This window comes from Fistularia commersonii, chromosome 21 (assembly GCF_037954325.1).
Source record: "Fistularia commersonii isolate RoL2024-O1a breed Wild chromosome 21, RoL_Fcom_v1.0, whole genome shotgun sequence".
NCBI lineage: Eukaryota > Metazoa > Chordata > Actinopteri > Syngnathiformes > Fistulariidae > Fistularia > Fistularia commersonii.
Window position 1 is genome coordinate 9,624,379 of NC_141304.1, and position 15,108 is coordinate 9,639,486.

General features: G+C 39.2%; 1 protein-coding gene across 10 annotated transcripts in view; it reads right to left on the minus strand.

Annotated features, from left to right (window-relative positions):
* Positions 1 to 806: 806 nt before the first annotated feature.
* The window catches only part of cadpsa (Ca2+-dependent activator protein for secretion a), a 168,090-nt gene continuing 153,788 nt past the window's right edge, over positions 807 to 15,108 (minus strand). For all 10 annotated transcript variants that reach the window (XM_086168162.1, XM_086168161.1, XM_086168159.1 and 7 more), the window contains 2 exons: positions 6,492 to 6,596; positions 807 to 5,166 (listed from right to left, as the gene is read on the minus strand). In XM_086168162.1, the coding sequence (XP_086024288.1) occupies positions 4,993 to 5,166; positions 6,492 to 6,596 (279 nt within the window). In that variant the 3' untranslated portion in view covers positions 807 to 4,992. The remainder of the gene's footprint in view (positions 5,167 to 6,491; positions 6,597 to 15,108) is intronic.

Consider the following 15,108-nt stretch of genomic DNA (forward strand, 5'->3'; position numbering starts at 1 on the left):
TTTAAACTATAAGCTACTCTTTTCATGGAAAAGATCTAAAATTAATCAGCGGGCTTGTTGTTCCTTCTTAAGGCCATTATAAGAAGGTTTTGGAGCATGAGAGGGGAGGAGGGGCATAAGAGGCTTTGGGGGCTGCTTTTATTAAAAGGATATGACATCTACCTGCCCTCTCAAATGGTAGGCAATTTTGACACTTCTGGCACGCAAGCCGACGCTACCAAAATAACCCTGTCTTCTGGGCCGAGGGCTCGCAAGCCGTGTACCTTAAAGTACACAGTGAGATATTTGTGAATGATCACAACAAATCACGGAGCAATTTATCCAGAAGCACATATGCCTACACGTGGGCTGATTTCTCCCCCTCATCTTTTCTATTTCTCCCTTGTCATTATCCAAACGCATCAAGTCGGAGGCAACTTGATGGAGTCAGCGTGTCGGACCGGCTTGTTCTCACATCCGTATTACCGCACGACTCCCGACGGCACGGCGGTGGGCCCGTCAGTGCCGAGACTTCAGGCCGCTCCTCACTGTGATGGTCAGTTGGAGAGTCTTCTTATTTTGATACAGTTATCATTTCCCATTTCCACACTTGATTATAGCTTAAAAGCCAAAGCGTCTCAAGACTGTGCCTGCATAAAGCTTCGGGCCCCATTAATCCATCCCGGTGTCCTGCGCAGAAGTGCCCTATCATGTATGCAGTTTCGGGGGGGGAAATTAAAATAATGATAGTTCAACTGCAGACTGAATGGTGTTGATTCTTACATGTGAAAGAATAACCCCTGCTGGGACAATTAAGGTCAAGAGCATATCGAACCTTTCTTTTATTGAGAGGACCCTCTCTTTTTTTTGTCCCGTCCTCCAAGGATGAATTACTGGGGATGAGAAAGACATGATGTTGAATTAATGGGCATGACTAAATAATTAGAAGGAGAGGGTGCTGCCTTGGAGATCTACATTTTCAATTATACTACATAACATCCAGTATAAAAAAATGCAGATTGACACAACAGTACATCTGTATTCCAGTCATGGACTTTGTTATTTTCCTCAAGAGCCAGATAATGAGATTAAATAAGGAGATTCTTTATCAAAGTTTTCTTACATTCTTTATCAAAGCAAATAAAATGCTGACGTGGAATAAAAAGTTCTATATCACAATCAATCAATCAATCACCAGTCTATCTATCTATCTATCTATCTATCTATCTCTCTAGATCTAGATAGACAGACAGACAGACAGACAGACAGACAGACAGATAGATAGATAGATAGATAGATAGATAGATAGATAGATAGATAGATAGATAGATAGATAGATAGATAGATAGATAGATAGAAATGCTTTTTTTGTGCATGTCATTGTTCTCATCTTAGAATTTAGTGCATATTTAAGAAGTAGGTTGATGTCCCACAGGCTTGTCTGAAAACCTCTTTCTTTTCCTCTCTTCTAAGAAGGATTTGAAAAAACCCCTTCCACCCCCACCCTGTACAATAATTTGAAATTATCTTGTCTTCTTTTAATTTGGGACTATATTATATCTAATCCTCTCGACATCAGTCATCAGTCTTAACTTGCATCTTGGGCCTCTTGATTTGATTTCACACAACAATCTTTTTTTTTTTTGTCCAAATCTCCTTCTGGAGGATAATATCAACTCTCAAGATGACTGATGCTTTAATCTGCAGCATTAATCTCAGACTTTTCTTAAGAAATGCTTCACTGGAGGGGTGGGGCCAGGGCATGGGATTAACAAATATGTATTTTTTGCAGCCTATCCAATCTGAGTGGTGCTTTTTTTCTGAACAGGAATAATACAATCAGTATCATCTCAATAGCCCCATCTCCAATAAGCCATGCGATAAAGTGCTTTTGGTTCACCTTTTATTCAAATATTCTCGGTGTCTGAGTGCTCCGCTCAAGGGCAGAAGAACAACGGACCCACTGGAAACGTCACGCAGGGAGCAAGAACACCGGGGAGTGAATACATGCAGTAATTGCACACAAGAGAGCAACGTAGCTCTAGTACAGACAACTTGCACAGGAGAAAAGTACAGACAGATTTCAATCCCTGTTGTCCATCCCACGGAGAAAGATGAGCCCCATCACCCTGAAGTGAAGGACAGGGAAACGAGGGAATAGCCACTTCTGATATTTAACTAAACCAATATATTTGTTGTAAAATTGGAAGAGCGGAAAACTATAGGGGGAATTGGTGGCATGTTGAGGGAGGGAGAAAAAAAAATTAAATATGATCCTCACCCATATATTTATATAATGCTTTAATATATGTATATATATATATTTATAATAACACTTTATTTCTATGATAAAGTTGTAATTTCCTAGAGATGATGTCCTCACGTACATTTTTTTTTCACAATTCCTTTCTTTTTTACTGTAGTGTTGGATTTTATTCCCATCAGACCAGATTATTGTCAAATGCACAGATTTGCAACCACAAACTTTGTTTGCTGAAATGAAATTGTAACTTCACAAAGCGCTCTGCATTCCTTTTTTAAGACTCTGCTTCTCTCTCTCAATAGCCACTGTGACTTTATTCACACTTATATAATGGCCTTAATTTTGGTATTTTAATACATTTTTTTTCCTTGTCTATCTCAAACTGTCCATTGATAGAAAGTTTAGAATAAAGAAATAAACGCTGTGCATAAGTAAAATAGAAGCTAATTACTCAAGTATTGCCTCAATGAAGAAATATAGTAGACTTGTTGGATTGATGGGAAAGTCAGCATTCTGGTATTTTAACAATAGATAAGATGATGATGATAAAGAGACAGTGAATTATCTGAGGGCATCTGACCGTCTCATTACTGGTGTCCCTTTTTTCTTGAAAAAGAGAATTCTTGAAATGAAAGAATTTCTTCATAATGGAGAACTTGGTGTAACATTACAATATTTCCATAGTATGAAATGTTTTGTAATGAGCATCGGAGCTAGGACACAATGTCGTCATATTGTCTTCCTCACACATGTTTATAAGCATATTTTATCCACAAATTTATTGGGCAATTTTTGGACAATTAATTTTTGACAAACTGTCATATTCTTGCTTCGTAGAGGTCAATTTCATGTTGATTTTATGTTGTTCCCATACTGACAATTGAAAATTTAAGGTAACAAAAGTATATAAATTCATTTCACAACACCTGGAATTGATGATATGATAGCATACAATGAGTCTCTCAACTCTAAGAATCATCTGATCGATTCAATGTGACATTTCGGGCATTTCAATCTATAAAATTTATATAATTATCTAATAATTATCTTTCCACTGTCATCGTCATTTTGACTCCAGAATTTAGATCTATTGATGACTGAGATAATCTCGATGCAGCTTTTGTTGTGTAATTTCCATTTTATTGTCATTGTTACTTTTTCAATTGAATGCGGAGTTATTATCACAAAAGTTAATTTTCTGTGATAATGCTAGCATGTTGTCTTTGCCTATACCAGTGAAATTCCGACTGTCTGTAATTCCATTTTGAGAACCGACTGTATGCCAAACTTCCAACTTCCATCAAAAAAAGACCCGTCTGTGTATTATCGAGGAGAAAATCGACAGTTTGTGAGTAGGGGCTGTGGTCATGATCAGACTTAAGGTTACTGCAAGGCCCAAAAGTTAGATTTAAGCCCAGATAATGTCTTGGAGTATCTTTGGATCAACAAAATAACGATTTTGAGAACCACTCGATCGAGACTGCCAGATGCAGAATTAAATGGGTTTCGTAAGAATTCCCTCGTGAGAAAAACACTAACGTCAACTGGAAGTGAACCAGGCTTGCCCCACTTACACTAACACGTATTTGACATTTTTTAAACTTCCTTTGAACTGATTCGGCTAACATCGCACACGGAAGGTGCCGAACATCGCTTTTGCCAAGTATAAAATAAGGGTCATAAAATAATATTTCTTATAATGGATGACTGCACGGTGTAACAAACACACATCCAGGTCACACAATGAAACCGGGAGTTTAAACCTCTATAACCTAGAATCTTGGAATAGAAATACAAAGGGTGCAAGACTGCACAGCTATTGACAAGCTCTAACTGTATCAAGTTGATACTAGCTACGTTTCTGAAAACAGTAATTCGCTATTTCTTGTTTTATCGACGCTTTGTCACCGTACGGTCAGTGCAAACGGGCGTTTTTTGTATATGAATGAGAAACGCGACAGTTCCAGTGAAGGAAGTAAAGTAGAGACCATTTTTACACTCTTTACAGAAAGGTAACAGTAGCACTACACGGTTTTAGCGTGGCGTATACATACAGTCATTACCTTGCTCTTACACAGCAGTTGGGAGCTAATGGTCAGCCACATATGCTTGAAAACATATCGGATAAGGTTGTGTTTGGACCTGTCACTTTTGAAGTAACTATATTTGTGGCTTTTTTTCTGATGCGTTAATATCCAACAGTAAAACATAGATCATGCATTTGGTGGGAGGATGCAAGACACTACTTCACTTGCAACCACAGAACAGTAGATTGATTCACCCAACAACTTCAAAGTTCTCCTAAAATATCTCTCATGTACATTTTTAAGTGTGAACAAGAAAACTCAGACCGCCCCCTTATAGAGATGCTGGAGAGGAAAACAAAAACAAGTCTTCATGCCTTCAAAATATGAGCTCCAGATGTACCAAATCAAAATCACCAATGTAACTGGATGGCTCTTTCACCGCTTTGCCGTGAAGGAACGTGGGAGTTTCCAGAACACAGATTTCAAGTCGAATATTGTAAGGATGGGTTCACATCTTGCGTGACACAAACTTCATTGACGTATTACCTGAAAGAAAAAATTGCCAAAACGAAAAACAAATTGAACAAGTGATGGATGGAACAAGTGACAGCTGGGCCAATGTAGTTTGACCTCTTGGAAACAGGCTACACGGGTTCGAAGGCAGTTAACTGCGAGACCTCTGAAAACGCTCGGGCACGTGCGGAGTTTCCGTGCCCTGAGGTTTCAGTTATCATTGTCCTCTTCTTCACTGTCCCTCATGGAAATGCCTTGCATCCCCCCTTCCCTCACTGAGGCGGTGGCTTCTTCCAAGGTCAGACGATTTCTCACTGTCTCGTACATCTTACTGTTTAAGGTGGAGTCCAGCACCCCCTGAAGGCGGAAGTCACGGTATTTTTTCTGAAGAATGAATCATAAAATCAAAACCAAAAAGAACACATCAGCATTGCAGGGATCACAAAGGTGTTTGAAATTTAAAAAGATAAATAAAAATCATACACATTTATTGACAAATCTGAATGGATCGTTTGGACATTTTGTGTTTATGCTTTGCTAGCACATGGATATTTGGGGCCAACACAGATCCTAAGGGCACTTTTGAAGGTTCAATCTAAAGATTTTGTTATTCCTGCCTGAATGCCCCTCAACCTCCTGCAAATGACTTTACTGATGTTTCTGGGAATCTAATATCAGTAAAGTGCATTGTGTCTACAGCTAGAAGACTGACCTCACTTGCCTTTCATGCACCTGAGGTCAAGAGGACACACAAGGTCAAGTTCTTTTGGCAAAATCATCAGGTTATGGGGCAAAGTCGTCGACTGAAGCACCACGTGCATATTTTGGTTCCCTCGAGAATCATACAATCCAGTGCCTGCTTCAGTCCTCTACGCAGAATTAGCAGAATTCTTCAGGAGGATATGGCACCATGAATCAGGGTGCCACTTCGAATCAAGGCGACTCCCTCACTGATTAAATAGGTCGCCACCTGCTATTCCTTTAGGTTTACACCTGAGAGAGCCATGTTGCGAAAACGTCAGTGGTATGAACCAGGAATTTTTATTGGTTTCTATCAGAATTGATCCAAACTGGATATGACATAATGTTGATTCTTGATGGAATTAGGAAGTTGTTTACAGTCAGCTGGTATGTCAACACACATTGTGGTTGAGTTTTCGTAACGTGTACAAACAATTCATTCGCAACTGTGACAGAGCACAATAAATAAAGTGCTTAAAGTTTAACTCCTAAACCACATAAATTAAATACAGTGTGACTCACCAATAAATTTGAGATAAAATAAATATTGCTGGGTGAATTAATTGCTGCTGTAAGTTTTGAGTTATTCATATGACATCTTTTTCCTCAAGTCTGAATTCAGACATAAATTGTGTATACACGTATATATATATATATATATATATATATTCTTTACTCCTTTTTGGTTATATAATGACAATGCATGAATACAAATTATATATATATATATATGTGTCTTTTTTTTTTCTAGGCATCGTTTTAGGCACCCTTTTGCCAGCAAATGACGAGAGGGTACAACCTGTTTGTAATGTTATTATATATATATATATATATATATATGAATTGTTTGAATTGTTTGTACAATGTAATGTAATGTTATATATATATATAACATTACATTACATTACATTATATATATACATCTTCTCTTTTTTACTTTTTATGTTCATGTTTATGTTATACTACACCTTGACAACTCTGATGAGAATCTTCAACTGATAGACATGGAGTTGCAGGTCCATGCGATCGGTCAGCCACGTCCCGATGAGGTTCATACTGCTGGTGTACCATTGCTGCAAACAAAACACACACAAACAGAGGAAACATCAGCATCATCGCTCGTTGGTTTTGCGCATGGCACAAAACAAAGTCTCGCCTAAGTTCAGGAAATCAGTTTCTCTTCTTGTCATGTGGGACCCCGTCAGATATTCCCCAAAGGCTTCTGATCTATTTAAGTATGGACCTCGGGAGGACCCGGCAGCCAATCAGGCATCGGTTAATGAGAATCCTAATAAAGAGGAAAGCTTCGGGATGCTCTTGGCAAACATCAGCATATTCTGAGACGGCCTTGTGGTGACACGGCTATGGGCACTGGGCAATGAAGCAAATCTTTTAGGTGTCAGTTTACTATGTTCCAAGCTCTGTTGACTTTGGCTGCAGTCTCTTTTAAATGGGGAACACATGTTTGTCTCTTGATTGTAAATGGCAGCAAGCGCGTTCCTAAATCAAGTTCAGATATATCATGACACTGCGTTAGTGAGGATCAACATGTAGTGGCGGAAGTGTCTCTGGCAGACCATGGAGAATTGCAGGAATATATTCCTGTTCTTTTCTTGTTCTCATCATGAAATCAAATAATGTCAAATGATATTTAATATCTTTTTAGAAAAAAAAGAAAAGAAAAAACAGATACTGAATCTCACTTCCTGGTTCAGCTCTTATGAGGGATTGGTAAAAATACAATTATTTTTACAGGGAGGGAATTTGCACATAAGAAAGCAAGAAATGGGTTTCAAGCAAAAAAAAAAAAAAAAAAAAAAAATCACATTTTTTTTAATCAAAACTGCAGCCATACGGCTCTTACATCACATCTCTGTACCTCATTTCTATGCTATGTTTCCTCATCTTGGAGCACCGGTGTTCTGATGCTGCAGGAATTGCTTCATCCACACATTTAAAAGCCTACATTGCATCCACAGTTATTGAAGAACCTTGAAATTCTTCACCGCTGTATTTAGACCAGCCTTCTGTACAGTAACCTCGGTGAAGCTCAGTGGGAAAAGCAGCCGAGAGGCTTCAGATGTTCCTCCGTGGGGGCTGGCTGTTGTCAGTCTAATTGATGTATAATGATGAGCACAGGCTGATACTAATACAAGCAGACTGACTTTCAACAGTCAGGGTCATGGCAAAATGGATGGGGGTCTGGAGAGGAACGGAGACAAAGGGGATTTTTAGTGTATTTGGGAGATACAAGATGCCATCGAGTGATGTGCAACTTGCACAAAGTAGATCTGGTGCGTTTTGGGTTTTTTTATATTCCCATCAAGTTTTCCTTGGCTTGCCAACTGACGGGAATCCTTCAAGTCCTGATCCAGACCCAGACATTCACAGCAGCAGAGATGCCTTCTTATTGATTTGACATTAATTTGAATCACAGTTTCTAACAAGTCAGTGATGATCTTATCGTCACTCAGATTTAACATTGATAACTTAAACATTTTTTTGTTTTTCCAGTTTTTTGAGACAAAGGGACATTTCATTAGCTTTCTACATGACAACGCAACTTTTTTTTTTCTTTTCCCCTAAACCTTGAAAACAATTTAGTTGACATGCACACAGGTTTTAAGGATCAATTTACCAGCTGTCCAGAAACGTCACTATATAAAAGAAATGCAACCAATTGTGGTCATTGTTTTGATGAGCCTTTTTTTTTTACATTTTCTTAAATTGTATTAAAGTATATTTAATATAAAGTATTATATTAAAGTATTATATAAAGTATATTTTTTTAAAGTAAACCTTTGTGCCAGTTGGAATTATTCCTGGACTTGACATGCTCGACAACCTATCGTTCGATCTACGTCACAACTCCGGGCCAATGTAATCAGCGCTTCTACAACAATTTTCAATGAAGTCGTCAACAAACACGCAAACAGCCTGCAGCTCATTCACTCCTCGGCCGAGTGCTATAACCATGTTTTTTTTTTTCCTCCGCCGGAAGTAAGCAAGGACTGAGGACACAAGCGGTTCCATTGTTTTGGGTATTAGTTTGTGCGTCTTTTGTCATAGTTCGTGAGCAACAAGAATCTTTGGATCAGCTCCCAGGACCGAAAGACCAAAAAAAAAAAAAAAAAAAAAAAAAAGAAAAAAAAACACCGTCCGATTGGCTGCCAAGGTTGAAGAGGAGGAAATGAGCAGGTCAAGCTCGCTAAGAGGAAGACGGGTGAGATCAAGGATGGCTGGGGTGAATCAGTGAGATGACCCGATGCCAACAGCCTCCTATCTGTCGCTGTGTGCCTGTGAAGGCTTCGGCGTGGCAGCAGGCCTGTGATCTCGCCCCGAGCACAACCCCCCACCGAGAGGCCAGGCCTGGAGTGACTGATCCACTGCCTGGCTGCTCCCCCTCTCGTCGTCAACTCCTTCACTCCTCCATCCTCTTCAGACTGTTCCGCACAGCTCCCATCATCTACCGCCACTTTTGCAACAGCCATTTTGTGTCGTTCTCTTCGTTTTATGTCGAAAAAGGAGGCTTGGCAGTTATATCAAACGCCTTATTGCTGCCATCGCTGGCATTTGGGAGGTCTGTCGGGGACATCTTGTCTACACATAATGCCTGTGATTTTTGTCGACTTTTAGATCTTTTCAATGCCAGTTTGAATGTACTGTTTGTTTCATTGTAAGGGGAATAAAAGAAAGTTACTAACGATGCGTCCTGACTAATGTGTCCAGTTGAAACGCTTGGTAGGAAAGGGGGAAAATACTCTAAACTTCCAATTAAGAAGCCTTCAGAATTCTTCCAAACTATCTCAAATCAGCCGTTGCTAAGATTGGTTGCCAAAGTGTCAATATTAAAACAATTTCACAAGATGATACCAACACCTCTTAATGAATCTGGGCAGATTGTTCAATTTGGTGATCGTTATCACCATCATCTGCTGAATTTAGAATATTTTGGCAAAATGATGCCAAACGCACTCCACTAAACTGTTCCCTTAATTAGATGGGGGAATATAGAAGTGTCTAGAAGATGTTTTTGAAAGTTTGGACTTGCACTTTCACGACCGATCTCAGATCATTTAAATATCGCTGCATCAATTCCCATCATGCACTGATAGCTGACGTGACCACTGTGAATTAAGGATTGTTTGTTTTACTAAAAAAATATCAGTTCTGATATTCTCGAGCTCCTTTCACTATTATGATATAGCAAATACAATAGTTAATGGCAAATGTTAAGGGCGTCGTGGCCTCAAAATCAGGAAAAATAAATCACTTTTGATACAATTAAATTAGAAATAGTCATTATTATTCAAATGGAAAAGCTTGCATTGATTCAAATGTAAACTAATGCCCGATTAATAGTCATACAAATGATAACACCAAATAAGTGGCAAATTTATTAACGTGACCCCATGTTGTATTTAAAAAAGTTTCACAACTATCATTATTATTTGTTCACTTATTCACCAACCCTTACCCTAACTCTTATCAACAGGATTTCAGGATTTTAAATTGCTCATGGCAGGTGGCACCATGTAAATCTCACCCAAGGCGCCACATTGCGTAGTCAGCTCTGATCATAAATATTGAAAAATCAAACAAAGTTTATACGGCAAATGTTTCTTGCCTTCAAGATAAAGGGCCATTGTCTATTTAAATATGATAATATGAAAAAAAAAATGAATCCTCCCTATATCATTCCGAATTTTTTCCATTGTGACAGCATTGAAATAACAGCGAGTAGAATTATTGGTGAAACCAGTAATGAATGTCTCGTCGAGATCATTCTTAAGCAGAGTCAGAGAAAGTAATCTTATAGATGGGCTCTGCGATTGAAACGGCATGCACAATTGGGTGCACAGCTGTTCATTTTTTCCAGCCGTTCCAATGGCACTGCTCTGCAGAACGGCGCGCATGTGTCACAGCAGGTGGGCTTTAAAACCCTGCCCATCCCTCCACATCTCTCTCTACAGCTTCCGGACAGGAGCAGTTGTATTCAGACATGTCAGAAAATTCACAACTGCGGACTTGAGAAATGTGTTTGGTAAATACTGTAATTTTTGGATGAATAGCCGCTACTTTTTTCACGCATGTTGAACACTAAACAACAATGCCGAAAATGTATAGATTTTTACAGGCTACTGAGCTACAGGCTGCCAAAGAACATGCCTCGTCACATTGGATCAATGAAATTACACATAGACGGCGCAGAACAAGTGTGTGGTTTACACAAGACACATTGAGAGCGACCACAAAGGAGACCAAGGAAGTGTGTGACGGAAGAATTCTGAGGTTTAATTTCAACACTGAAAAAGACTAGTTTAGTGGTTTTAGTTTGCAGCATAAAGATGAAGATAGCGATCGATTACTTTTCCTGGTAGGCTACTGTATTTTTTATTTTTTTAATCAGATGTATTACAGGCACTGTGGGGAGAAAAGGATTTATGGTACTTATATAATTAAAAGTAAATAAAAAAATTCTGTTTAAATTTACAGTACTTATATAATTAAAAGTAAAAGATGGAGACTTGCAGCTTACACACAATTTTTTAATGTACTTTTATTTTATCTTAAAATTTAGTAGGTGTGGTTTACATTAAGGTGTGCTCAAAAGCCCGAAAATTACAGTACACCACTAAAAAGTTAGTTAAAACAATTAAAAGAATCATGCAGCACCACAGGTCCCTCAGTCTTTATGGTGACGTTACACAATCAACAACCAATAGTATGGATGAATGGGAACGGCGAAAGATATCCTGATCAATATGGACCATCCAAAAAAAAGAACATTTGGTGAAGCTGTGGCAGAACAGCTTATACTATCTCAACTCTCCAACACATCATGACGGAGCGCAGCAGGAAATGTGATGGACTCAAATAGCAGAGGCTCTGCAGATACCCGGGGGAAACACTGCATAGTTGGAAAAAAATGCTGAGAGAATCTAGTTGTAGTCCTATAAATAGTGACCCTGTAAGATTCCCAGTCTTTACAAAAAGACTCAAACCTCCAAAATCGCATCTTTAGATGTGATCAGTTTGAGATTATAGTTTTCCCCAAGTTTTTTCCATATCTTTGTCATGATGCATGGATAGTTTAAAACTACACATCCTCACCATTGTGTCTTGGCTGTATTTGTATACATCTACTGGCTGATTTTGATCGGTGAGTTAAAATCTCAATATGTTGATATGTTGAATGGCATGGTAAAATAAACATAAACTGCCTAATGGTATAAGTTATATATAGGAAAAACCCATATAAACTCCATGAAATAGGGTATAAGGCTCATTGGGATTATAGTTAACACAATCTGCACTGGGAGTATTGAGCTATGTGTATGTGTATGTATGTGTGTGTGTGTGTGTGTGTGTGTGTGTGGGTGTGTGTGTGTGGGTGTGTACATGTGTGCTAAATAGTGGTAACTGCTAAAAACATTTTGTCTTCAAAAACACATTAATCAGCAAAAACTAAAGCAAAGACACGGTAAAAGTTCCTTTCCACTTATACAGCACTTCCGTCTCCTTGCAGTTTTGAAACGCTTATGTTCATCCATTCCCACACACACACACAGACACACACACACACACACACAAATACACAAACACACACAGACACCGATGGGTGCAGAGCTGCCATGCAAGGCGCTAACCAGACTATCGGGAGCAATTGGGGGGATGGGAGGGAGGGGTCTTGCCTAAGGCGTGTAGATGTCCACACAATCCTACATATATGACATATGTGGCTCCTGATGGTTAAATCGTAGAATTTTAAATGTTTCTTGAAAGTAACAAAAGTGGCCATGGCTGCATTGCATCCTTGGAACTATGGGAAAAATGTTGTTACCCATGTTTCATTCACGTTTACTTATTCTTCCACGCTGCAAGAATTTTTCTTTTAAGAGAAACTATTTTTTTTCTAAATCCAAATACTCCTACCCAACCTTGATCAGACAAACTTGATCAAAAACAAACAAACCGAAAAAAAAACAAAAAAACAAAAACAAAATGTAAACAGTTAACCTTGTGACTTAATGCGTAAAATATGGGATGTAGAGTCCAATGTGTGTATGGAACTGTGATTAGACACTCGGTTACTTGGAGGCCAATCTTTCAGAAAGTTTCCTGACAGGAAATCAGTTTCTGTCCGAATAGACAAAAAATGTCAGTGACCACCTTTTCTTATCCTCTTTTTGTGACAAAAACAATGCACATAACAATACATATTAAATTAGACAAGTGCTGTTTAATATTCTTCCCTATGATTCGCTTTCAGTCGAAACAGAGAAAGCTGGTTCTTTTTCTTCTTCCACTCCAAATGGTACTCTTTACACCATTTGCGGAGTGATCTTTTCACCCTCTCTGACACGTCACGTCGAGCTGAACTATCTCAGATCCTTTTTTTTTTTTTTTTTCAAAAAGACTACATGCGAAAGCCCCCATTGCACTTCAGGACATCCAGACTAGGTGATAACCCTTTTTTTTTTTTTTGCAACAAGGATTAGGAAGTTGTGGTTTCCGCATGTTGACAAAGTTGAAAGCGTCTCAGAGCTTTTAAATGAACAGTGACTTGCTTTGTTCCTTTTGGCAGGGATTAAAAAAAGAAAAATCGGTACATACAAATTCGCCCGAGCTCTCTTTTTAAGGCTGTGTGGGGATCAGCGGGGAGCTTGCACCCTCAGACAGCCAAAACAAGCGTAATATGGCTCTGAATACATAATGCCATAACCCGACACAGATCAAATCTGTGACAATCTAACGAGTTCCATCTGAAGGAAGGACTTCCATTCCTTCAACCGGGGATATCTGCGCGTGTGTACTTTCGTGTGTTTTGTCACCTCGCGACTTGACGATGAGCCCCTACCTATACACAGGCGACAAGTGCACACCACACACAATCTCACACGCGCACACACACACATCTGCTGGTCCTTCACCCTTCCCTCCAAGCGAGAGCCGCGGAGACCGAGCGACCTCCTGCCCCGATCTGACACCAAGCCACCCGTCCCGGAGAACAGCCCACCGCCGTCGCCACGCGCACACAAACCTCGCCTCGAAAAACCAAGGTTCACACCCAGGTCTTCACATGGCATTTGGTTGTGGTGGGTTTTGGGGTGGGTGGGTGGCACGACTGCCAGCAGCAGGATTTGATGCAAAAAAATGGCACACCCCTTGAGCAACCCACCTCCTTCGTGACCTTTTTGCATGTATTTGCTCTGCGGTGCCGTGCAAAGACGACAAAGATGTAGGGCAGACGGTAAGATCGTCGCCGGAAGTATTAGGGGCCTGGAATGGGAACGTTGAGGCGCAAGATGGTCAATTATTCATCTCAGAAATGGAAGGATTCTCCTCTGTTGAATGTTCGTATGAGGAAGAAAATAAAAGAAATAAAAGAATCAACGCTCTGCGTAAAGGTGGTACTTTTAGATCATAGTGACAAATTAACATCCTATCACAAGTGTAATGAGATCTATGATTAAATACCCAGCCTCTGTGGTTATGGACTCGGGATGAACGAGAACAACGAACGGTGTCCTTTTTCCTATTTTATAAAATAAGAGAAGACATATTAGATATGAATTAGATATTTGCATATATTTATTATTGGGGTTGAGATTCGGCATTATTCTGTAAAATAATCACATGTATCATGATTACTATTATTATCATTACTATTGTGAAATAAGTGAAAGTGAAAGTCTCGTTGACTGAGTTATTATTTCATCAATGACATCAGTCAAAAACAGCTCTTGACATAGTCAGTTAATTTATTCATTATTAACAAGTATTTCAAGGGATAGTTTTTACCCTGATGTTTAATTTTGGACTTATTTCTGTGTACAAGAAAAAAAAAATGTGAAAAAAGACAGAATTTAACAGAAGAATTTGACAGAAGAACAAAAAGAAAAACAAAACAGGAAAAATAAAGACATAAACAAATTAAAAAAAATAACATTTACGGGGAGAACCATGATAATAATGATGAAAAAATGCTTAAATGCAAGGGCCAATGGCATGGAAATTTTAAAGAAAAAAATGCCAGTCATAAGGAAATAACAAAGTTATTCGATGTGTGTCATGTCATTGCTGTTGCCTAATAATATATACGTATCATATATGTATCATGATTCTAAAAGTGTTTTCACGGGATTACACAATCGGACAACAGTGCGTTACGGTCCGGGTATATTAGATTCAATGCGGTTGTTTAAAGTTCGCGCTGTACAAATCCGATCTCTGTGTCGCATCTGTGTGTGTCGAACCCTCAGATTATTTGTCGTGTAAAAGTGCGTGTGAGTAAAAGGGGACTGAAAAGGCATTCATACACAGACAATATACCGCGCTCCCAAAAAAAGCCAAGCAATTTGTAAGGTCAGAGGCCCTCCTTTGAGGGCTGCTCACGAGCTTTTGTGCCGCTGAGAGCCAGGAATGTTGGGGCAGAGGAGGGGCCTCGCTGCAGGGGGTACACAGGGATTACAAGGAACCAGGGAACTCTGCCTCTTTCTGCCTCTGCTGCCACTCCAGTGTTTGTGTGTGTGTGTATGTGTGTGAGTATGTGTGTGAGTATGTGTGCGGTAAATGGTCTTT